Raw genomic sequence first — 25,539 nt, 5'->3', positions numbered from 1 at the left:
AGTCAGCTTTCTAATGTTAGTTCTTAGTTTGACTTCATCTGACCATTTGTTTTCTTTATATTCCACATATAAGTGATACCATCTGGTAATTGTCTTTCTTCTTCTGATTTATTTCACTTAACATAATGCCCTCCAGCTCCATGCAAGTTTTCACAAATGGCAAGATTTTATCTTTTTTGATAGATGAGTAGTGTTTCATTGTATCCGTATATCATATTTTACTAATCCATTCATCTGTATTTGGGCACTTAGGTTGTTTCCATAGCTTAGCTTTTATATATAATGATGCAGTGAACATGGGAATGCATGATTCTTTTTGAATTAGTATTATTGTATTTTTCTGGTAGACACATAGGAGTGGAATTTCTGGGATATATGGTAGATCCATTTGTAGTCTTTTTTTTTTTTTTAAAGATTTATTTATTTATTTATATAAGCACTGGGTACAGTCAGAAGCACGGGAGGGTGAGAGAATTCACCAGAGCCAGAGCAGGGACCAGAGTAGGCAGAATTACCGAAGTACAGTGCTGAGGGGAGCAGCGGGCTGCAGGAGAGGTCTGCGCGCCATGTGGGACCCTCCTCTGGTGGCCAGGGAGCAGCTGGGGATCGAACCGTCGCTGCAGAGGCTGCGGGCAGCTTCGCAACCCAGCGCTCAACCGCTGCGCCACCGGGGAGGCCCACCATTTGTAGTCTTGAGAAACCTCCATGTTGTTTTTTATAAGGGCTGAACCAGTTTACATTCCCATAATAGTGTAAGAGGGTTCCTTTTACCCGCATATCCTCACCAGCACTTGTTTCTGTTCTTTTTCATATAGACAATTGTCACAGATGCGAGTTGGTATTTCATTGTAGTTTTGATTTGCATTTACCTGATAATGAGTGAAGTTGAACATCTTTTCGTGTGCCTGTTGGCTATCTGTATGTCCTCTTTGGAGAACTGCCTATTTAGCTTTTCTGCCCCATTTTTTTGATTGGGTTATTTGTTTTCTTTTTGTTTGTATGAGTTCTTTGTAGATCTTTGATTTTAGCCCGTAGTCAGATGTATTTTGTATAAATACTTTCTCCCATTCTTCAGAGTATCTTTTGGTTATATTGAGTTTCTTTTGCTGTGCAGAAACCTTTTAGTTTGATGTAGTCCCAATTATTTATTTTCTCTCTTGTTACTCTTGCTGCTGGAGACAAATCCAAAAACACATCTATGAAGCCTATATCATGGAGTGTTTTGCCTATGTTTTCTTATATATATTTTATGATTTCAGATCTTACATCCAAGCCTTTTCTATTTTGAATTGATTTTTGTATATGGTGTGAGATAGTGGTCTAGTTTCATTCTTTTTTTTGTTTGTTTGTTTGTTTATACAAGCACTGGGTACAGTCAGAAGCGCGGGAGGGTAAGAGAATTCACCAGAGCCAGAGCGGGGAGCAGAGCAGGCAGAAGGACCAAAGTTCACTGCTGAGGGGAGCAGCGGGCGGCAGGAGAGGTCTGCGCGCCATGTGGGACCCTCCTCCGGTGGCTGGGGAGCAGCCGGGGATCGAACCGGCACTACAGAGGCTGCGGGCAGCTTCTCAACCCAGCGCTCAACCGCTGCGCCACCGGGGAGGCCCTAGTTTCATTCTTTTGCATGTGGCTGTCCAGTTTTCCTAACACCACTTATTGAAGAGGCTTTCCTTGCTCCCGTGTATATTCTTGACTCCTTTGTTGTAACTGTCCATGTAGAGATAGGTTTATTTCTGGCCTCTCAATTCTATCCCATTTGTCTATGTGTCTGTTTTTGTTTTAGTGTCATCCTGTTATGATTATTTTAGCTTTGTAATGTAGTTTGAATGGCTTGACATTTAAGGTCTACATTTTGATACAAAATAAGTCTGAAACTAATGGCCCTTTGGCTCAGTCCACTATTTGCTTCCACCTAATGACCTGTAGAGACCCCTCAATTATATGTTATCAGACATTGGCTGGTCAGCCTTAAAAAAAATTAGTTGACCTGAGGACTTGGAGAAGTTTTCATTTTTTTCAGGGTCTCGCTTTAATATGAGCTTCCTAACACTGTTCCAAGATACACATGGATTGGCATGAAATTGTTCTGTTCTCCTAAATGGGATAGTAACTAGGCAAGTTCAGCCTTCCCTCCCCCAAGTCCCTTTACCCAGTACAGCTCTGACAGTCCATTCTAGGCATCCACATATGTGGTCTGGCAGGTTCAGTCCAGATTATTCTAGTCAGATCTAGCTGGTCAAGTTGCCAACGCCTTTTGGAATCCCAGCCTAGAGATTATAGATCACAAGTTTTGTAAACATTTTGAATTTAATGTAGAAAAAGGTGGTGATTTCTGATAGAGATATAGATATGTTGTTCAGGAATGAGTTCTTATTAGAGATTTAAAAATCTCTGGTAGGCAAAAAGAAGGCAAGGGTAGAACACTATGAAAGGCTGAAATTTAAGGAGAGAACTGGTGATATTTTTGCAGGAGGAATAGTTACTGAGTAGATGTGTTTCATGTAGGAGACACTTGATAAATCTTTGTTGGATGAACAAATAGGAAAAAAAATCACATGATGCTGTAGCAAACAAAAATTCCTATTTAAAAATAATTTTAAAGCTAAAGAGTATTATAATCTTCTTTATAGATTGATTTGTCCCCAGTTAAAAATACATCTTTCGAAGAACTATTTCCAAATATCAGCAATTATGTTAATTCAAATGAAATTGTTCCTGTGTCAAGTTTGCAAGAAAATTCTTCAAATAAGGTAGTATTTTCAATTTTTCTTCAGTTTACGGAAATAAATTATTGTTGTTATATTAAATATGTTGCATATGTGATATTATAAGAAGTATGAAACTTAAGTAAGGCTAACATCATCTACATGCAGATGATGTAGATCAGTTATAATATTAAATAAAGGATATTAGGCTGCTACAACCAAAACACTTCACATTATCAGATCTTGGGAATATTAAACAACTAGAGAAAACAGTATTTTGATCCAAAATTCATTTTTTTGTCTGTACATATAAATTGTGGTCACCAGCCACATTATGCTAAGATAAATATATGGGAGTACTATGTTATAGTAATGAAGAAAACATAAGACTCATGACAAAGAGCCATGGGTTTGTAATGGTAGTAAAGAGAGGCAATGAACAGAGAAAGAACAGAGGGACAGGGGAAGGAAAGAGAAAGAGACAGAGAAAAGGAGAGTAGGGACACAGAGAGAGTAAGACAAAAAGGGAAAGAGAAAAAGAAATAAAGAGGCAGAGCTTTAATGATGCTTTGTAGTTCAGTGTAGCTAGCTAGATCTTTTTGATGTTTCTGGAGTGAGGATGGGGAACTGGGTGGTGAAGAGAAAGCTGTTCATCTTAAAGAGTCTTAAATCCGTATTGAAGAATTTCAGTTTTTTTCCTAAGAGGGGCAAATAAAGGATTGTGAACAGGAGATGATTATTAGATGTTCTTGTGTCAGTACTTTAGGGAATAAGTTGGGGAAAAGTGGGAAGCGAGGAGGCAAAAACTTAAGCAGCACCATCTTTGGTAGAGAGAAGAAATTTGAGTGGACTAAATTTTCCTCCATGACTGGCTTATTGCACTTAACATAATATCCTCTGGTTCATCCATGTTGTACTGTAGTTTAAGATTTCCTTCCTTTTTAAAAGCTGAATAATACTCCAATGTATACTTCAATTTTTAAAAAAGATTTATTTATTTATGCATATAAGAACTGGGGTATAGGCCAGAGGTGTGTGTGTGGTGGGGGGGAGGGGGCGGTTGGTCAGAGGATTCACCAGAGACAGATTAGGGAACAGAACAGGCAGACTGACTGAAATACACTGCTGAGGGGAACAGCAGGCGAGGCAGAAGTCTGCCAGGCCATATAGGTAGCTTGCTGGCCGGGGATTGAACTTGTTCTGCAGTGGCTGTGGATAGCTTCATAGGTTGCTTCTTAACCCCTTGAACCACCAGGGAGGCCCTCCTATTATTTTTTTTTCCCCCTTTTGAGGAATCCCTTCATTTATTGTTTCTACATTTTGGCTATTGTGAACAGTGGTGCGATGAACAGGGAAATGTTAATATCTCTTTGAAATTCTCATTTCTATTATAAGTTTTCTTATTTTATAGATAATTTATACTAATCATGGTAAATTATGCTAACAAATAACTTGAAAATAGTAGTGGCTAAAGTGGCATAGGAATATTTCTTGATCATGCTATACTTCGACTGAATTAACTGAACTGTAGTTGTCAGGATAATCACCTAGAAACTATGCCAGGGGGAAAAAAGTTCAAAAGATCTTACATTGGCAATTAAATGTTCTGACCTGGAAGTTATATTCATTCCTTCTGCTCAAAACTCATTGTCGAGTATATCACATGGTCTCACTGAACCACAAGGGTGCCAGGAAGTAACTTCTCCAAGAAAAACCAAAAATCATTGAGAAACAATACTCAGGACCACAGTATGTGGTTAAAAACTTTCCTTCTATTTCTAGTTTGTTATGATGTGAATATGATTCTTCCTAATTTCCCCCCTATCTATTGGGTATATTACTTCCATCTTGACATTTTTCTCTCTGCTCTTTGATGGTAGCTTTCCACTGTCTTTTGAGTTCCATCTTGCTGTCATAACTTTGCTGTTAGCTTGTCATTTACTTGCAAATTATATATATGCAAGGAAGGGTTAACTCAGCAGGTCTGTGCATTCCCAAGGTCCTCAGAACTAGCCTATGGCAAGGCTATTAGGAGATGACCTGTGAGTTTTGGCATATTCTGCCTTTCATTAATTTATTATAGTTTGGTAATTTCTTCAGTACTTCCCTCCTCATCATCTCTGTATGTCCTGAAATATGTCAGGTACTTTATGCTAAAATTTGATTTATGGTGAATACCTATTTTCGATACCTGTGGCCTTTGGACCATCTCATATCAGTTTGACCTCTGGGGACTGACATCCGAGCAATGAGATCAGTAATGTAGGACTGTTTGTGTTTGTGTCTGACTACAGAAAAATACCCTAATATAAAGGCTTGCTGAATTTCCCTAATTGGCAACACTTTGCACATGGGAGTATTAAATGCTGTCCATATGACTCATCTAGGAGATGATAACTGAAAGCTTGTCCTCTGGGATTCAGCCTCTATGCCTTTTCTCCTGGCCTCTACCCTTTGTGCCTTTTCCCTTTGCTCATCTTAATTTGTATTCTTTTGCCGTAGGAAGTTATAACTGAATAAAGCATCTTTTCTGTATCTATCTTCTCTGTACTTCTAGTGAAGCATTGTGCCTGAGGATGGCCATGGTGACTGTAGATCTTTTATTTCTGGCTTCTTTTAAGTTCTCCTTATTTTGGGTGTGCCATAATTTTACTGGATTGGGTATATAAATGGATTCATATTTTTGTTAGCTGCTCTACCTTAATTCTAATTTTGCTTGGGATTTTAGGTCTGAATCTTTGGGCTCATGTCTCACATCAACTTGGGAATTTCTTAGTTGTTTTCTCTGGAATGGTAATTAGCAAATGTTAGGCCTCTTTCTGTCCTCCATATCTTTCAAGCTTTCTCTTTTTTTTCATTTAATTGTTGTATTCTGGGTAATTTCTTCAGTATTTTTTTTCTGTAAAAGTGTCTAGTGCTAGTGGATTTTTTATTTCAATTATTTTATTTTTCCTTTCAAGAAGTCCTAGTTTCTTTCTCAAAGGACTTTTCAGTTTTGATAATCTCATTGTTTCCACATTCATGAGATTTTAATTAATTCTTTGATAATTTCATACATTTTTATTCTGCTTTAATGTGATATTTCTAATATCTGATGTTCAGGGGCTTAAGTTCATTGTTTGACATTTCTATACAGTCATACCCATGGTAGCTTGTTTTCTTGTAAGTTTGATACTTTCTCGTTACTGTTGTAATGAAATTTTAGGGGGAGCTAAGGTGAATTTTGTCTGTCATATCTGCTTGGAACTATTGTAAGCTGAATCTTAAAGAATACTTGATGTCTATCCTGATCATTTATTTTCTTGATCTTATGTGATAAGAATTTTATGCACTTAAATTGGAGACCCATTCTCCTAAGAGGGTTTTTTTTTTTTTTTTTTCAGTTTCTACTAGCTCTAGCTAGAGTTTGGTATCAATCTGGGACTAAGTATTATCATTCATAAGGAAGGGGTGGTATGAAGGATGAGAGGATGAGTAGAGTTTTACCAAGAAAACTGTGATATTGTTCAATGACAGAAGGTTAGAAAATGAGTGCTGGCAAAAAAAATAGATGTCCACCACAGATGATGATTTGAATTTTACAGAAGAGATGTCTATATAGGCTTTACTTAAAATGGGAGGAGCCCTTGATAAATACATATCTTTTTATGTCTGAGTTCTAAACAGCAAGATTTATCATTTCTTTTTTTTTCAAAGATTTATTTATTTATGCATACAAGAACTGGGGTACAGGCCAGAGATGTGGGGAGTGAGAGGATTCACCAGAGACAGAGTGGGGAGCAGAACAGGCAGATTGACTGAAATACACTGCTGAGGGGAGCAGCAGGCAAGTCAGGAGAGGCCTGCTGTGCCACGTGGGTAGCTCCCTGGCTGGGGATCAAGTAGGTAGCTCCCTGGCTGGGGATCGAACTCGTGCTTCAGTGGCTGCGGATAGCTTCATAGGTTGCGTCTTAACCCCTGGCGCCACCAGAGAGACCCACGATTTGTTATTTCTAGGAAATAAAGTATTTTATAGATTGTCTGCTTATGGGGAAAATTGTCAAAATTATCTGGGTTGGGAAATCTGGTGTTTGAGAATTAAATTTAAATTTGTGTTTCAATTCAGTAAATAATGCAAACTTTTTCTCCGACTGCTGTCAGAGAAATGTCAACTCTATCATTACTTTCTTTCATGCTTAAATAAGATATCTGACCTTTTCTGAACTTAAGTTTCCTTGTTTAAAAAATGACAACAGGGCCTCCCTGGGCCTCCCTGGTGGCGCAAGGGGTTAAGCACCGCACTATGAAGCAATCCACAGCCTCTGCAGCACGAGTTCAATCCCCGGCCGGCCAGGGAGAAACCCACATGGCGCAGCAGACCTCTCCTGTCTTGCCCGCTGCTCCCCTCGGCAGTATATTTCAGTCAGACTGCCATTTCTGTTCCCCACTCTGTCTCTGGTGACTCCTCTCAACCCCCGCATCTCTGGCAGTTACCCCAGTTCTTGTATGCATAAATAAATAAATCTTTTTTTAAAAATTAGAGCCTCTCTGGTGGCACAGGGTTAGTCTCAATACTATCAAACTATTGCCAGCCACTGCAGCATGAGTTTGATCCTAACCAGGGTGCTACCCACATGGTGCAGAAGACTGTTTCTGTCTTGCCTGCTGGTCCCCTCATCAGTGTATTTCAGTACATCTGTCTGTTCTGCTCCCCAGTCTTTCTCTGGTGAATCCTTTCCACTCTCCGCACCTCTGGTCTATACCGCAGTTCTTGTATGCATAAATAAATAAATCTTTAAAAAAATGACAATAATATAATCTGACCTGCCTGGTTCTTGTGAATATTAAATAAGCCAATGTTTTAAAATGAATTTTAGAGTAAGCATTTCATAAATGCTTTCTATTGTTAATTTCCACGAAATTTGGAGATTGAGACTATGTGCCTTTGAAATAAAAGAGCAGAGAAATATAATACCTGAAAGAATTAGACAATATCTACTTTTTTTTTTCAGTTTCATTCAAATCCATCTGAAATATGTTGTATTATTAGAGCGTCACCAGGAACTAGACAAGTGAAAAGTAAAGGTGTTGTTTTAAAGAAGAAATACTCTCCTCCCAAAGATACTCCTCAAGGTACTGTAGTATGAATGCAGAGCCTACTTTTTTGAAGAGATAAGACATGGTTTGTAGCTGGTATTTATAACTGCCTTCCACTGCTATCTGCTCCATATCCTTTCTGCTTTCAGCAAGCACCTCAGCTTGTAGTGGTTTTCAAATATTGGGGTGAAACAAATCCTCTTTTCTGCGGTAAACCATCAGTAGACCTGCTTTGATAGTTTTGTAGTTTTCCATTGATCTTTTAACATGGTAATATTAAGAGATACTCTAAGGGATCTCCTGTATTTCAGACTTAATTTTCCTTGCATCCATTGTGGGGTAGTAGTCCAGTTTCCAATTGGTAGTCAAGTCAGTGTTCCAGCCAGCAGAGTACCTTTCTTCTTCACCTATTGACTCTGAGACTTGAGAAAAAGTGGCCAGTTGGCAGCTTTAACTTCCAACTGGATGGAATTATTGCTGTGTCGCCTGGTGGAAACATTCCTCCTTTGAAACTAAGACCTCTAGGCCAGCAGAGCATAAATTTATGGGAACAGAAAGCAAAAATTTTGCCAGGGGGTAATAATGTTTTAAAACAAATTTTGGAGTAGAGTTGCCAGGGAGTAATATTGAGTGATTCCATTTCCATTTCCACCCCCTGATTTGGGCCTGTGAATCCTAATTAAAGGTGAAATGGCACCATATATGACAATTTTAAGTATATACAACCTCTGGAAAACCTTACCCCAGTCCTGCAAGGTGTTGCCACCTATCTGGTACTGTAACTTTGTCTTCAAAATGCCATTTCACTATCCTGTCAAACCTGCTTCAGGATGGTGGGGAATATGATAAAACTAGTGAATTCTGTGAGTAGCAGCCTATTGCTGTGCTTTTTTTGCTGCTAAGTGAGTTCTTTGATCAGAAGCAATGCTGATACCATGATGGGTGAATAAAACATTCTGTAAATCCTGTGGTGGTGGTTTTGGCAGATGCATTGTGTGCAGGGAAGGCAAGTCCATATCCATATGAAATGTCTATTCCTGGAAGAACAAAATGCTGCCCCTTCCATGCTGGAAGTAGTTCAATATAATTAGTTTGCCGCCAGTAACTAATGATGACTCTGTGGAATGGTGGCATACTGGGCACTAGGTGTCAGTCTCTACTGCTGACATGCTGGGTGCTCAGCAGTGGATGTAGCCAGGGTTGAGCTTGGGGCGTGGAAGTCCATGTTGCTGAGCCTATATATAACCTCTTTCCCTGTCACCATCACCACTTTGTTTTGTTCATGAATTTACAGGGCTGGGGAAAGGGACTAACTGATGTTCACAGCACAGGTCATCTTATCCACTATTAAAACCTTCCTCTGGGGCCTCCCTGGTGGCGCAGTGGTTGAGTGCTGGCTTGCGAAGCTGCCTGCAGCCTCTACAGCGCTGGTTCGATCCCTGGCTGCTCCCTGGACACTGGAGGAGGGTCCCACATGCCGCACAGACCTCTCCTGCCGCCCACTGCACCTCTCAGCAGTGTACTTCGATCCTTCTGCCTGCTCTGCTCCCTGCTCTGGCTCTGGTGAATTCTCTCAACCTCCCGTGCTTCTGACTGTACCCAGTGCTTGTATAAATAAAAAAATAAATCTTTAAAAAAAACCAAAAAAAAACCTTCCTCTGCTGAGATCACCCTTTAGTGACAATTTCCATGAGATGCAGATATCTTCACATGTTTTGCCCATTCAGAGAGATGAGTCCACATGCTTCTGCTCTAAATTTCCTTGAGACCAGTTTTCCAATCATGTTCCTTCCAAGTTCCTGACCATCCAGTTAAACTATTGGTCACAATTTGAATATAACCACTGTTGTGTGATCGGTATAGAATCACACATCTGGGCATTTCTCTCTCTTTTTTTTTTAATGCACCTATTTCATGATTATTTATTTACTTATTTGTTTTTAAACATCTTTTTTTTCCATAATATACTATTTCTCCCCTCAAATGCAGTCACCATAGTTTCCCACTACTTACGTGCCACAGTCTTCCACTACCCTCTACCATGCTCTCCTCCCCACTGTCATCAACTCTCCTCCTCACCTTTTCCCTCCCCTCCTGAATGTCTTATCTATGATCTGATTTCAAGGGTCAGTCTTACAGTTTGTCTTTGATCCTTTGTTTAGTTTCCTCTAGATTCCACATATAAAGGAAACCCTCTGGTATTTATCTTTCTTCTGGTTCACTTCACTTAGACTAACCCCTTCCAATTTCATCCTTGTTGGTGTAAATGGCATCAGTATCTTTACTGAACATTGTGTAGTATTCCATTGTGTATATGTACGACATCTTTTTGATCCATTCATCTGTTCTGGGACATTTAGGTTGTCTTGGCTGTTGTAAATAGTGCTGCTATAAACATAGGAATTTTGATTTAGTAATTTTTTGTACTTTGGGTAGATATGTAGAAGTGGAATTACTAAGTCATATGGTAAATTCATTTTTAGTCTTTTGAGTAATCTTCACACTTCTTTCCATAGGAGCTGGACCACTCTACTGTCCTACCAACAAAATAATAGTGTTCCTTTTTCTCCACATACTTCTGGCACTCGTTGTGTTGTTTTTGGTTTTTGGTTTTTTATACGGGTATCTGGCCATTTCTCACTGCAACAAAGCAAATAACCAGGTGCACTGCTCAAAGTTTAACCTATTTGGAAGATATCTCTTCTCCATATTCCTTCAAAAATATCTCAGAAAGGAACTGTAGGTACTATAGCTGTCCACTTTCAGATATACCTCCATTTCATGCAGAGCCATCTGTAAACCAAGTTTTCTTTTCCTCTGTCAAGTGAGCCTAGAGACCTCCCCATCATGCCGTATGTGCAGATTGGAAGAGAGACAGTAATGTAGTAGTAGAAGGGGCCATGGGCATTTGGGCCGCTGCCTAGTGTAATTTACTTGTGCCATCAGGGCCTGCTTGAGCCCAAATTGTATATATCATTTCCATTTGGTAACACAACCAACTTTATGGCTTACTGTATCACACAACACACAATTGATGATGGGCAGCTCAGCCCTCATTGTAACTTGGTGGCCTAAGGTTATTTGTTCAATGTCTACCATGACCCAGTGGCAGGCTGAAAGCTATTTCTCAAAATACAATAGTTATCCACAGAGGATGGCATGACTTTGCTCTAAAATCTTGAGACCCTGTGTTGTGATTCGTCTGTAGGCTCCAAACAGCATCTCTATTTGCCACTATCACTTCCGCATCATTAGAGTGACTGAATCAAATGGTACAAGTGGTACAGTATCTTGTACAGTAAGAACCTTCTCTTGTGGGACCTCTCAAAACTAGCAATTTTTTAGGTCACTTGCTAAGTGAACTGGAGTAATACACTCAAATGAGAAGCATGTTGACTCTGAAATCTAAAAAGGCTCACTAGGCATTATGCCTCTTGTTTGGTTGTAGGAGGAGCCAATAAAACAGATTCTCTTTCACCTTGTGAGGCGTAGCTCTCATATCCTTGAACCCCTAGAAGTTTTACTGAGGTGGAAAGAGATCCAGCAAATGCATTTCTCTGAACTTAGGAGAACCAGCAATTTGACTTCTAGGAATATATTCACTGTAATGTGTACATATGTTCATCAAAAAATATATACTAGAATGTTTATAGCAGATATGTTGATATTAGCTCCAAACTGAAAACTCTCCAAATGCCTGTCAATAGAAGAATAGATAAACTGTGGATGTTCATTCACTGGAGTGCTATCTATCGGTGAGATAGCAGTGAGAATCAACACAGACAGTTATATGCAACAGTGTTTTTTTTTTTTCCCCAAAGATTTATTGATTTATGCATACAAGAACTGGGACACAGGCCAGAGGTGGGGGTGGTGGTAAGAGGACCCATTAGAGACAGTGTAGAGAACAGAACAGGCAGATTGACCGAAACACACTGCTGAGGGGAGCTGCGGGCAAGACAGGAGAGGTCTGCTGCACCATGTGGGAATCTCCCCTGCTGGGGATTGAACTCATGCTGCAGTGGCTTCGGACAGCTTCACAGGCTTATATGTAACAGTCTTGATGACTCACATAAGAAACTAGACACAATAGAGTACATTTAATATTACTAGCATTTAGTACCAAAGTAGGCAAAATAAAGCTATGATAGAAATTATCTTAATGTCTGTTCTTGTTTGGAAGGAGGTATTAATAGGAAAGGGTGAGAAGAAGGAATTCTAGGTTGCTGGTAGTGTTTTTTTTCTGCATGGTTGTTACTGTTCTGCATGCTGGCTACATGCATGTGATGTTTATGAAAATCCATCAAGTTTATGAAAATACATCATACATATGTATGGTATACATATGTATACCATAATTCAGTAAAAGTTCAAAAATAAAAATAGAGAAACTTCTCTTAATTTTATCTTTTTTGATCTGGTATTAGTTTAAGCCATCAGGTAATATTACAACTTTGTGTTTAAGCATGCAACAAATCCAGATTTTAAAAAAATGTGTCTGGGATGTTCTTCTGAGTGTTCAGAAAAAATTTTCAGTTTAACTCGCAGAGAACCTCACCTGATGCATGTTGAACCAATTGTGCCACCTCCTGGCTTCTTTCTACCTCTCACCTCCTTTAGCAGCCTCCTCACTTAAATACTCCCTTTCAACCTCTGGTCACTTGTCTCTGCCTTTCCTTTAGTAAAAATAGCAGAGCCCCAACCTAACTAGTGATCATATTATTTTAAACACACAGCAGCCTATTTTTAGTCCTGGCATTTAATGTTTTAGCTTATTTGGCAGTAATCTAATCAGGACTAGGTGCTGCTCACTTTTGATGGTCTAGGACCCCTGTTCAGTATGCTGCTTGTTCATTAGCAACTGGTACTATGCTGACTAAAGAGGAAATTGTGGTGAAAGTGAACCACTGGAGGAATCTAAAAGAGTTGGGATAGAGGAGATAGATTAGGTAAGTAGAGGTACAAAAATGGTGACAGCCAGATAGAACACATCTAGTCAAGGATTTCTCGATCTGTGGTCTCTCATCATCTGCACCAGAATCACTGCAGACCTGATACATCATAATCTCTAGATATAAGGCACTGCAATCTCAAGGTACTGACCTTTCAAAGTGATTCCAATAAGTACTAAGATTTAAGAACATATAATGACCTAGTCTATTTTACATATAATAAAAATGACCTGGCCAACTTGATAAGTGACTTATCCAAGTTCACGCAGTTAATTACCGACTGAATCAGAACTAGAACTCAGTATTTTTAGTGTTTCTCAGTAGTTTGTGTATTTGTCAAAGAGGTGATGGGAGGTAGAGTATGTTGGACTCTTGAGTTTCCCAGATTATCTAGACAGAGAAGTTTTGCTTCTCTTTGTTTTACACATTAAGCGTCAGTATGCTATTTTTTTTAAAAGATTTATTCATTTATTAATACAAGCACTGGGTACAGCCAGAAGCGCGGGAGGGTGAGAGAATTTACCAGAACCAGAGCGGGGAACAGACAGGCAGACTGACAAAACACACCTCTGAGGGGAGCAGCGGGCAGCAGGAGAGGTCTGCGCACCATGTGGGACCCTCGCCAGCATCTGGGATCAAACCGGCGCTTCAGAGGCTGCGGGCAGCTTCGCAGCCCAGCGCTCAACCGCTGCGCCACGGGGGAGACCGGTCAGTATGCTATTTAAATAGAGATATTGGGGCCTCCCTTTGCGCAAGGGGTTAAGCACTGCACTAAGAAGCAATCCGAAGCCTTTACAGCACAAGTTCGATCCCCGGCCTGCCAGGGAACAACCCACATGGCAAAGCAGACCTGGCCTGTCTCGCCTCTGCAGCACAAGTTCGATCCCCGGCCTGCCAGGGAGCAACCCACTTGTGAAGCAGACCTCCCCTGTCTCGCCCACTGCTCCCCTCAGCAATGTATTTCAGTCAGTCTGCCTGTTCTGTTCCCCACTCTGTCTCTGGTGAATCCTCTCATGCCCTGCATCTCTGGCCTGTGCCCCAGCTCTTGTATGCATAAATAAATAAATCTTTAAAAAAAGAAATTTATTTTATTTTGCTGAGAAGAAGCTAGAGCAATTAGTTTTATAGGCCTCAAAATTTTAACAATAGATTGGAATTTTAAATCAGTCAACAGATATGCATTAGGCACTGCAGGATTAACTAGGGAGATGACTACAGCCTTAGCCCTTCAGGGGCTTACAAGTTTAGTGATGAGATAGACCTCATGCTTTTCTGGAGGGTGATAGTCTAGAAATGGAAAACTATCTCCAGGAACCCAAGAGGGGATACTAACTTTTCTTTGAATTATCAAGAAAGATCTTCAAGCTAATATCTTCTGGAAAATCAGACAAAACCTATAACCTTAAATTAAGATTTTAAGATTTTTATTTTTAGATGGAGTTCCAGAACAGATGATTAATGGTAAGTCATAGATTCATATGTCGGGCCTCCCCTGGTGGCGCAGCGGTTGAACTCTGGGTTGCGAGGCTGCCTGCAGCCTCTACAGCACCAGTTCAATCCCCGGCCACTGACGATGGTCCCACAAAAAAAAAAAAAAAAATAGATTCATATGTCAAGCTAGGAAGTTAATAATGGCCTTCAACTGTATGTATATGTATACAATCAATTGCCTATATATATACCTGTATATATAAATATATATATATAAAATCAATGATAGGTTTGAGTTTTTAGATAATGTCAGGTAGAAATATCATACCAAAGTATGACAGCTGACATGGAAAAAGATTGGCATATCCAAGGTAGGATAATGTAAATCACTTAAGAGTACAATGGCCCTAACTTCAAATTTCTTAAATCTTGTGAATTTTAGCTTTTTGCCTATAAAATTGGCACAATATTAGTTCTTACCTCAGAGTTGTTTCAAGGATTATAGATAATCTATATAAGGTGTCTGATTTCTATCCACTCACTATGCACTAGTTATTATTTGCTTCTGTCAGATTAGGGTAATTCCTCAAGTCTACTCACTATATTTCCCTTTGAAAACTATTTCTTTGTTTTTATAAAGTTGCAAAAAGTCTAAAATATGTTACTGAATTTGATGGTAAATTTGGTTATGCCATCTCATGTAAGGAATATATCAGATAAGGCTCCTGACCACCTTTGACTATGCAGGCGCTTCTCTTTTTTTTTTTTTTTTCTCCTTTTCCTAACACATATGTCCTCTCCAAAAAAAAAAATATATATATATATATATATATACACACACACACACATATATGTGTATGTATATACATATCGGATAAATGTGTATAGTCTTTAACAGAAACACATTGAGCTAGTACAAATATAGAGGTGACACAGGCTACTCTGTTCCTTGGGAAAAAGGAACTTTTTTTTTTAAAGATTTATTTATTTATACAAGCACTGGAGGGAAGTGCGAGAGGGTGAGAGAATTCATCAGGGCCAGAGAGGGGAGCAGAACAGGCAGACTAACAAAGTGCTCTGCTGAGGGAAGCAGCAGGCGTGGCAGGAGAGGTCTGTGCGCCATGTGGGGACCCTTGCCCGGCCGCCGGGGATTGAACTGGCGCTGCAGAGGCTGCAGGCAGCTTCGCAGCCCAGCGCTCAACCGCTGCGCCACTGGGGAGGCCCCCAAAAAAGGAACTTTTTGGATGCCATGAATACCTTTATAATCTGTTGTTTAGGTGCCAGATATCTCTAGAATAAGAAGATGAGTTTTGCAATTGATTAGTTTATTCATTCAACACACATTTATTGAGTCTGAATGTCATGTGCTAGATGTAGTTAGTTGCTGGTAATATTCAGATAAAGACAATTGTCTTTAAGTGAAGTTTGTAATCTTATACAGAAAGTCAGATTTGTATGTATGTATGTCCATTGGAGGGAGAGGTGCTTTCATAAAGCTATATGTGGGACCCTATTGGGGAATATAGGGAAGGCATGCAGAGCAACCAGCATAAATAAATAAAGGTACAGAGGCTTAAAGCATCCTTGAGTAGCTGAGGAATTGAAAATAGTTGTGTTCAGGTATATGGAGATTGAACTCTCTGAGAAGGGAGTCTTGAGAAGTAATTGGATCAGATTGCGGGGAGCCTTCTATGTCATACTGATTTGATTTTATCCTGGTAAAAGTGCTTTTTAACTAGATCCTTCTGGCAGGAAGTGTGGAGGTGGTATGGGGAGAAGTGAGTCTGGAAGCAGAAAGACCAGGTAGGAGTTTTACAAAATCCTAAATGAACAAAGTTGAGAAAATAAGGATCTGAGTTAGCATGTCTCAAAGTGTGGTGTTCAGAACACCTAGGGAATTTATAAATAATATAAGTTCTGGTTTCATTGTTTCAATGAGCTGATTCAGAGGTTCTGGGGTTTGAGAATCAGTCTGAACTAAAAATGTTTATTGGTATAATTTCCAGGGCTTAGTGACCGATCAGGTTCAAGGTAGTGAGAAAGACATACAGTTAGAGGATGACTCCCAGTAGTATTGTAAAGTTTCAAAATGATGCATTCTAGCTTATGTCAGGGGAAAATATAGGCCATGTCCCTGTATATGAATGCTGAGGAGGTGAGGGTAGGTGAGACTGGGTAGTTGAGTGGACTGATTACACCTTTGGGAAGTTACTCAGAGGTAGGTGTGAAAAGGATGATGGTGGCTCAGAGTCTTTAATAAGTGAGTAGACAGTGTCTGACATCTGTAAAGATAGCAACAATGAATAGACAGTAGAATAATAGTGCTTCCCAAACTTTGATGTGCTTGTGAATGACTTGAGGATTTTATTAAAATGGAGATCTTGATTCAGTAAGTCTGTAATGGGACCCAAGAGTCTATGTTTCTATAAGCCCCTGGGTGATGCTGAAGTTATTGGCCCATGGACCACACCTTGAATAGCAAAGATATAGGTGTTTGGTGTTCAAACTTAGTCACATATCAGACTTCCCTGGATATTTGGCCCCTTGTCTAGAGATTCTAATTTAATTGGTATAGAGCATAGCCTGGAATCAGAATTTTTGGCCTGATAGCAAAACGTAGACTGATTGGATCAGTCTGTCAGGATAAGGTATATCTTAATATGAAAACAGATATGGGAAAAGGTAGAATTAGCTCCACCCTGGATCTTTTGATATAAGGTTGAGGGGAAAGGCCCAGATTCCTATATTGGGAAGAACCTGAATTCAGCTACAACAAAAAGTATGAGATAGCAAATGAAGGTGGGTAATAGAATGTGAATGATTTCTGCCTGAGTGGTGGCTGAGGTGGACACAACTGGTTTGATTCTTCCTGGTTACAAGGTTAGAGTTTGAGGCCTTGTGATGGCCACTGGCAGCTGTCTTTACTAGGATTTCTATCAGAATTTTATTAAGCAGGTCTCAGTGTCTGCAAAGAAAACTATTCTCAGTCTATCCAGGAAGGAACAAGACTTCTTCTTTAATGGCCTCTATATTTCTTTTCTAAGACTTGATGGGTGAAACTAGAGTCGCCTAGACATCAAGAGCTGTCTTCCCCAGGGACTGGTTATAAGTAATTAACTGTTGGACACCTGCTGTGATATGTATGAAATAATCTATTGCTATATTTTTTTCTTCAGATATTATAATAAAAACAAGTGGCAGGCTGTAGCAGCTGTGGCTGAATTTTCACTCCTTTGAAGATATGAACATAAAGTCAAAGCCCATAAAATACAATGTCTGTCTGAAATTATATGAAATTCAAAATTCTCTAATTATTTGTGATATGTAATATATACTGACATTGAAATTCTATTCAGATTTGTATCATTTATTTTTGATTAGTTAAATTTTTTCTGTATTCTTCTTAAGTATATGTATTTGCATTATAAAATAAGAAGGCTATACATTAAATAATTTCAGCCAACACCAGGATATTAAGTAACTTCCTTTCATTGTTTTTTCCCAAAGTTTACCCTTTGTATAGATTGAAAGTATGAAGTTGTTGAGGCACTAAAAATGAAAATGCTTATATTACGAGCTATTTTTAACAGAACTTAATTGAAATCACATGAGTGAGAGACCTAATTTCAGGTCTGACTAAAAGAAACTCTATCCTCAAGGTTTGCTGAAGCACAAATGTATAATATGTACAATTAATCAGACACTAAGTATTTAATATATTACCTTATCCCCAAACAACATTCTTTAATTAATACTATCTGTAGGATTTTGGGGGTTTTCTTTTGTATTATAATTTCTTGTGGCATGTTAGTGCTTCTGAAAAAGCACTAATCCTGTGAAGATGATACAGTTGTATAACTATTGGTGAGATTTCAGCTCTAATGGGTTTACTAATGTTACACAAAAGAGTAAGAGTCAAATTGTCAAAGCTATCTCAATGTGAAATAAAATTCTAATAAGGATGAATTAATTTGAGGTTATATAATGTGTGTATATATATATAAAATTAGTGTTCATTTAAAAATAGTCCTATATAATCAATCTTGTAAATGATTTAGAGTCCATAAGCCATTAACAAAGCTGTTTGTGACTTACATTTCAGATTTTCATCTGAAGGTGAAATATGGGAAAGTTGTTAGGAAATGTAGAAGAAATCATTAATGATGGACAATAGAACCAAATTTAGACCTTAATTCTAAATCAGTGCTCAGCTAAATCAGAAACTTGTCTGGTGGCTTTACAAGCAGAATTGTGATAAACAGTGGAGGAAGAAAAAATTAAATAGAAGAATTCCCTGTTTTCAAGGAGTTTCCTATTAGGTGGTAGGTTCATGTGAGAAAGAATACCTGTTTCTTAGACTCTAAGGGAGCTGGAGGAAATAAACATTTGAAATAAACTCTAAATGTAGTTTTGTTGTAGAGCAACCCCGATACAAAACGGGGTGCCTGACTGTGGGTCCTCACCCGCACGCTTAAAAGGACTTATCAATGCTCTACTGCAGGCACACGTGAAAGGTTAATAAAAGGTTTATTTACAAGGGAAGGGGAAATGAGGAAATGTACAGCTCTGGGAGAAAAGTGGGAGACAAAGTTTTAAATGAGTCCTACCCAATCCGCCAATCAGAAATCCCAAAATGGCGCTCTGAGAGCTGGCCGCCAGCCAGGAGCCCTGAAGCTGGGAGGCGAGTGATAGCCAGAGAGACCCCAAGGCCCACGTGTCTGGTTTTTATATCCAACCTGGCTGCCCAAGTCCACCCTCAGGTCCCAGCCACCTTCCCCTTGGTGGTGATGGGATTTGTCTTTCCCAATGTCTTGATGGCTTTAGTCTGGAGTGGGGGTGGGGTCCACAAAGCCTGCATGGGATTATCTCAGGACATCATTTCCCCCTAACAATTTCATATTGCTGATAAGGAAATTATAGCTAGATCAGAGAGGTAAGTACTTAGTGAGATGGGTATAATTTAGAAAGTTACAGAGCCAGGATTTGAAGGCAGTACTATTCCAGTCCAATATTTTTGTTTTATCAGCTGTAGCACATGGAAAGGTAGGAGAGGGGAGGAATTTGTGTTCAAGACTAAGGGGTGGGGGACATACCTTTAATTATGACTAAGAGTAAGGAAGTAGAGACTAATCCTGTTTGCTGTCTGGCTTACATGAGAAGTCCAGGAAGGAGTCCTATTGGCAAATCCTAGAAAGTTGTGCTTTGTATCTGTGGGTATTGTTATAGGGCAGGGAGAGGGGCAGCCCAAGCCCCGCAAACCTGCCTATTCTAAATGGGTTCTGCCATCCGCCGCATCAACACAAAACATAGGAGACTTTAATGAAAAGGAACTTTAATAAAACTAGGAAACAATACAGGTAAGGCAAAGAATCTAGTTTCTAAATCAAGCACCCAAATTTACCCATCCCCTAGTGGGTAAAAGTCCATCCAAATGGGATTGGCCCAGAGCAAGGCCCCAAGGCCTGCCACAAGTCTAAAGCATCTTCCAGTGGGGACCCACAGAAAAGGGTCACAAACAACCGGACAAGCCCGGAAGGAAAAGAGCAAAATCAACATCAAGATAAAAGCTGCCATTGTCACCTCCCCATGGGTCTCACCCACATCTGTGTCACCCAGTCTACGACACCAAAAGACAAGCGCAGTTTCTTCACGTGTCTCTAGGATCCATGCGCCTCCTCCAGGTCTCCTGGCTCCATCCTGCTTCCTACCTCAGTCTCTTCTGCAGCTTCTCCTCTTCCTGCTCAGCTCCACCCTCCCTTGGGTGGGGCAGGGAACCTCCCCCTTTCCTGGGGACCACCCTGTTACAGTATGAGGTTCTCTAAGCGAACCTCCCTGGAATAGTTCATCTCTTTCTGGGGTTTTCATATTTTCAAAGTGGTCTGTGATTCAAAATAAGGTTAAGAATGGGACTTTACATCAGCCTTTAACTAATTAATTTTTAAACTTTAAAGTTAATATTTTCAAATTATATTTCATGAAAAAAATAACCTAAGGTCATAAGAAGCCAGAATCTCAAGTCAAGAACTTATAAGAAAATCCAGGTAAAAATACATAAATGGTCAGGTACAATTTATTTCCATTTAACAATTTTTAACTTTTTTTTTCCTCACCTCTCCAAGGTTTAATTCATCATGGTTTCTTCAGTTATGAATAGTCTCTTTGTCTCAAATAGTATATATATCATAAATATTTATATGAAGGGTGGGATACACAGACTTTCTAGATAAAACTTATCTTTAGTCTCTCCTGTTCTATTGCTTTCTAACCTGCCATTTAAAATGTTGAATCATCTTACATTTTTTTAAAGATTTATTTTATTTTATTTATTTATGCATACAAGAGCTGGGGTGTAGACCAGGGTACAGGGGTGGGGGTGGGAGAGAAGCAAGAGGATTCACCAGACACAGAGTGGGGAGCAGAACAGGCAGAGCAACTGAAATATACCGCTGAGGGGAGCAGTGAGTAACACAGGAGAGGTCTGCTGCGCTATGCGGGTTGGCTCCCTGGCTGGGGATTGAACCCGTGCTGCCATGACTGCAGATAGCTCCATAGTGCTGAGACTTAGCCCATTGCACCATGAGGGAAGCCCCATCTTACATTTTATTATTTTTTAAAATTTTTTTAAAGATTTGTTTATTTACACAAGAACTGAGGAACAGGCCAGATGCGTGGGAGGGTGAGAAGATTCACCAGAGACAGAGCAGGGAACAGAACAGGCAGACGGACTAAACACACTGCTGAGGGGATCAGCGGGTAAGACAGGAGAGGTCTGCCATGCCATGTGGGTCCCTCACCCAGCCGGCCAGGATCGAACCGGTGCTGCAGAGGCTGTGGACAGCATCACAGTGCGGCGCTCAACCGCCTGCACCACCAAGGGAGGCCCCCCATCTTACATTTTAAATTCTCCCTTGGTCCCATATTTTCTTCAGCCTATTGATTCTTCTTCCTTTTATGTCCATATTTTCTAAAAGCTCTGCTTTCTCATTGATCCTTACAACTTATTCCATTCTCCTCCAACACACTCAGGCTCTCCACTTACACTCATCCTTTCAAGGCTTCTAGAAAACTCCTTGATGCTAATCTAAAGGGTATTTTACCCAATCTCTCCCAGCTAATGATGTTTTAATACTCTCTTCCTGAAAAGCTCCAGTAAGTAATCACCTCTCTGAAATGAGGTTTTTAACTCATCTCTAACTCTTCCTTTTTCATTTTTTCCCAGGCTTGTTTTCCTCTGTCCAGTCTTTCAATTTTGATATTTCCGGGATTCTATTCTAAGGTCTCTTCTCATGTTACACACTCTCCCTGGATCTCATCTATTTCTGGTTTTCATTACAATCTCTGTGCAGTTGACCCCAAATCTTTGTCTCTAATTGCACTGGATATTGGTAGTGGACATTTATGTTGACTGTCCCTACATCTTTCCAGTCCCCTCTACCTCCACCCTAATTGGAATTTTAATTTATAAGACATATGGTATAGGTGGGACTCATCCCACTCCTAGTGCTAGGAGTAGGCCTTTAATGGCTTAAGTCACTTACTATAATCTTTCCAATTATGGCACAGTGATTGGTTCAGAAATGGGTCCAATGCTTAAGTGATTGGATTAATCCCAGAGTTTTTTCTGGGAATTCTAGGTTGCAGACTTTTTCCTTTTACTCTTCGATTGTACCTGAAAGGAAAACCACTGGCAGTGACCTTGTATCTATAAATAGAGATCCTGCTTTGGGAGTGAAGTTCACTCAGAGAAATTAGAGCTGGGGTGGAGAAACTGGATTCTTGAAGTCATTGTTGTAGTCCCTGATGCAGCTGTGCCTGAACTCTCCCTCCACTTCAGGTCCGGTGATGAGAGCCAATCAATATCTTTTTTTGAATATGCTAATTTCATGTAGGTTTTCTATCATATGCAACATAGAACATCTTTTTTTTTTTTAAGATTTATTTATTTATTTATTTATTTATTGAGCCTCCCCTGGTGGCTGGCGGTATAAATATAAATATATTTATTTATAGATAAATAAATATAAATCTTTTTTTAAAGATTTATTTATTCATACAAGCACTGGGTACAGTCAGAAGCGTGGGAGGGTGAGAGAATTCACCAGAGCCAGAGCGGGGAACAGAACAGGTAGACTGATGAAATACACCGCTGAGGGGTGCAGCGGGCCCGGCAGGAGAGGTCTGTGCACCATGTGGGACCCTCGCCTGGCAGCCGGGGATCTAACTGGCGGCGCTGCAGAGGCTGCGGGCAGCTTCGCAGCCCAGCGCTCAACCGCTGCGCCACCGGGGGAGGCCAAACATAGAACATCTTGACTGATGAACTCAACCAGGACCTTTCTAGAGTTCTAGATTTTTGTGGCCAAATGGTTACGTGTCCCTGTTACAGAGATTCTCATGTTTTCCATACTCAACATATCTCAAACTGAATTTATGTTCATACTTGAAGCAGTTCTTTTTCCTATTACTTGTTTCAATATCAGATACCTTCATCCATCAAGTACTGAAGCCAGAAATTTGGTCATCATTCAGGACTCTTCCCCTTTCTTTTAACTTTCTTATAGGTAGTCAGTCATGAAGTCCTATTGATTTTGAATACTAAATAACCCTCAGTATTTTCCATTCTTTTTCATTCCTATGGCTATTGTTTGAGTTCATGTCAGTACTTTCTTGTCTGTTTTAGAATATCAGCCTCCTCATAATTTCTCAATCTTTATTCTTGTACACTGTGGTCAATTTTCCACAGTGCATCCAGGGAGGGCTTTCTTAAATGCTCAACTAATCATGTCCTTTTTTTGGCTTAAAATCTCTCAACAGCACTTCACAAGGCTCCTCTTTCAAATGTATTGTACATAGTTTTCTTAATCTAGTTCAATTTTACCACTAGATTATATATTTGTCACTGAGTTTTTGTATTCTCTTGCCTCAGCCCTGCATGTGCTGCTCCATCTGCCTAAAACACACTTTCTGTGCCCACATCCTCTTTTCTTCAGCTTCTCCTGTATTTTTTTTTAACTTTTATTACCTATTTATTCCTTCCTTCAGAAAACTCTAATTCACCCGAAAGGTTAACTGTCTTTCCTTGTGTTCCCATGGCATCCTGTACTTTCCTACATCATGACATTTAGCACAGCATGCTGTAATTAACCTGTCCAATTTTATTTTTTCTACCTAGAGTCTAAGCTCCTTGCTGGAACTACACTTGTTCATATTTGTATTTCCACGTTCTAACCCACCTGTCAGATACCTATCAAACAAGTCTTTGAGGGCCTCCCCGGTGGTGCAGCAGTTGAGCGCTGGGTTGCGAAGCTGCCCGCAGCCTCTGCAGTGCCGGTTCGATCCCGGGCTGTTCCCCGGCCACCAGAGGAGGGTCCCAAATGGCGCGCAGACCTCTCCTGCCACCTGCTGCTCCCCTCAGCAGTGTACTTCGGTCCTTCTGCCTGCTCTGCTCCATGCTCTGGCTCTGGTGAATTCTCTCACCCTCCCACGCTTCTGACTGTACCCAGTGCTTGTATAAATAAATAAATAAATCTTTAAAAAAAAAAAAAGTCTGAAAAATATTCCTTGAAAGAATGTTTGCAATAGAATTGTGCCATTTTGATAAAGGATCTTCTTTTGTATGCTTCTCATGGAAATCACACTGGGGATTTCAAGCCATCTTATTTTAATTGAAGGCAAAAGTGTGATTCCTTAAAAGCACTTATAATGTGTAATAATGTGTTTGTTTACTCATTGGGTTCTAAAGGGTAAGAATTGTACCTGTCCTCTTCATTATTATATTTTTCATACCTGGAGTATAATAGGTGCTTGATTTCACCATTTTTATTATTTTTGTCAGCTTACAAAAGTCTGATTTTTCCTACCCTTAAAAAAAGAAACACAACACTTTTCCCTTTTCTCATCTCCTTTCAAACCTCACTTCTCTGCTTCCTATCTCAGTAAAACAGAGGAGTTATCTATACTACTTGCTTGACCAGTTCTTCGCTATCCTTGCTTTTTTTGAACCTACTCTGTTCAGATTTTCACTCATATGACTCCACTGAAACAGCTCTTGTCAAGAATTCCATGTTGACAATCTAGTGGACACTTAAGTTTTCAGCAACCATCAACACATTGACCCCCTCCTCATTAAGGGAATTTTCTTATGTTGCTACTGCTTCCTTCTCATTTATCTTCATTGGTTACTTTTCTTCAAGATCTGTGCTATCCTCTTCTAGTCTTAGTCTTGGACCCTGTTCTGTAGAAATACAGTCTCTCTAGGTATTTTCATCTATTCCATGGTTTTAAATTCTGTGTATAAGATGATGCCTTTCTAATTTCTCTCTCCAATCCTAGCCTCTCCCCTTGTACTCTACTCAGCTGTCTAAAAGAGAATTCGTAGCAGGAATCTAGAAAACTTAAATAAGGGACCAGGAAAAAGAATAACTATAAGAAAGTGAAAATCAAAATCAACAAAAAACTATGAACCAGAGACACTTTTGGGGGGTGGGGGCCGGGAGGGGAGGGATTGGGGTCAGAATGGGGCATGTGCAGTTGTATGGGGGAATATAAAAATAAAATTTATTATTAAAAAAAATAAATAAAAGAGAATTCGTGTTTCATAGATCCAAACTTAATGTGCTTGATTTTCCCCTGTAAACTTGTGCTTTTGCTGTTCTCTCAGGAAATTACTTCTTCCATTTAGTTGCTCAAGACAAAAACCTTGATTTTTCTTTTCTTCATTCATATTAAAAGTCCTGTGGCTCTATCTCCAAAATAATACTAGTTAGCCACCATTGGCTCTTACCTAATATACTCAGTGGCCTCCTACATGGTTTTTCTGATTCCATTACTATTTTATAATACCTTCTCCATAGAACAGTCAGAGTAATCTCCTGAAATCATAAAATGGATCATGTGTTATACTGTTTTAAACTCCTCAGTAGCCCCCATCACCCTTTGTCTAATCTCCTCTCCATGATGTACAAGGTCCTACATAATCTGTCCCTTTGTGTTTTTCTTTTTTTTAATTTTTATTTATACATACAAGAATTGGGGTACAGGCCAGAGTTTGGGAGGTGAGAGGATTCACCGGAGACAGAGTGGAGAACAGAACTGGCAGACTGACTGAAATACACTGCTAAGGGGAGCAGCGGGCGAGTCGGAAGAGGTTTGCTGTGCCATGTGGGCAGCTCCCTGGCTGGGGGATTGAACTTGTGCTGCAGTGGCTGTGACTAGCTTCATAGGTTGCGTCTTAACCCCTTGTGCCACCAGGGAGGCCCCTTTATGTTTTTCTAAACAAATATCAACCATCTTCCCCCTCCCAGAGTGTACTCAGTGACTCATTGCCTCCTCCTTCAAACAGGTCAAATCCATTCCTGCTGCAGAGCCTTTGTACTTTTTC

The 25,539-nt window shown here is 39.8% G+C and overlaps 1 protein-coding gene across 1 annotated transcript in view; it reads left to right on the top strand.

Moving 5' to 3' along the window:
* The window catches only part of MEIKIN (meiotic kinetochore factor), a gene marked incomplete at its 3' end in the record, with an annotated part of 52,602 nt that extends 35,232 nt beyond the window's left edge, over nt 1–17,370 (top strand). Inside the window, exons 11-13 of the mRNA XM_084252605.1 lie at nt 2,629–2,748; nt 7,695–7,815; nt 17,339–17,370. Coding sequence (XP_084108731.1) covers nt 2,629–2,748; nt 7,695–7,815; nt 17,339–17,370 — 273 coding nt within the window. The remainder of the gene's footprint in view (nt 1–2,628; nt 2,749–7,694; nt 7,816–17,338) is intronic.
* Nucleotides 17,371–25,539: the final 8,169 nt, after the last annotated feature.

The sequence above is a fragment of the Talpa europaea genome (assembly GCF_964194135.1).
Source record: "Talpa europaea genome assembly, chromosome: 13".
In the NCBI taxonomy this organism is placed as follows: domain Eukaryota; kingdom Metazoa; phylum Chordata; class Mammalia; order Eulipotyphla; family Talpidae; genus Talpa; species Talpa europaea.
This window is presented reverse-complemented; position numbering and strand designations above follow the sequence as displayed.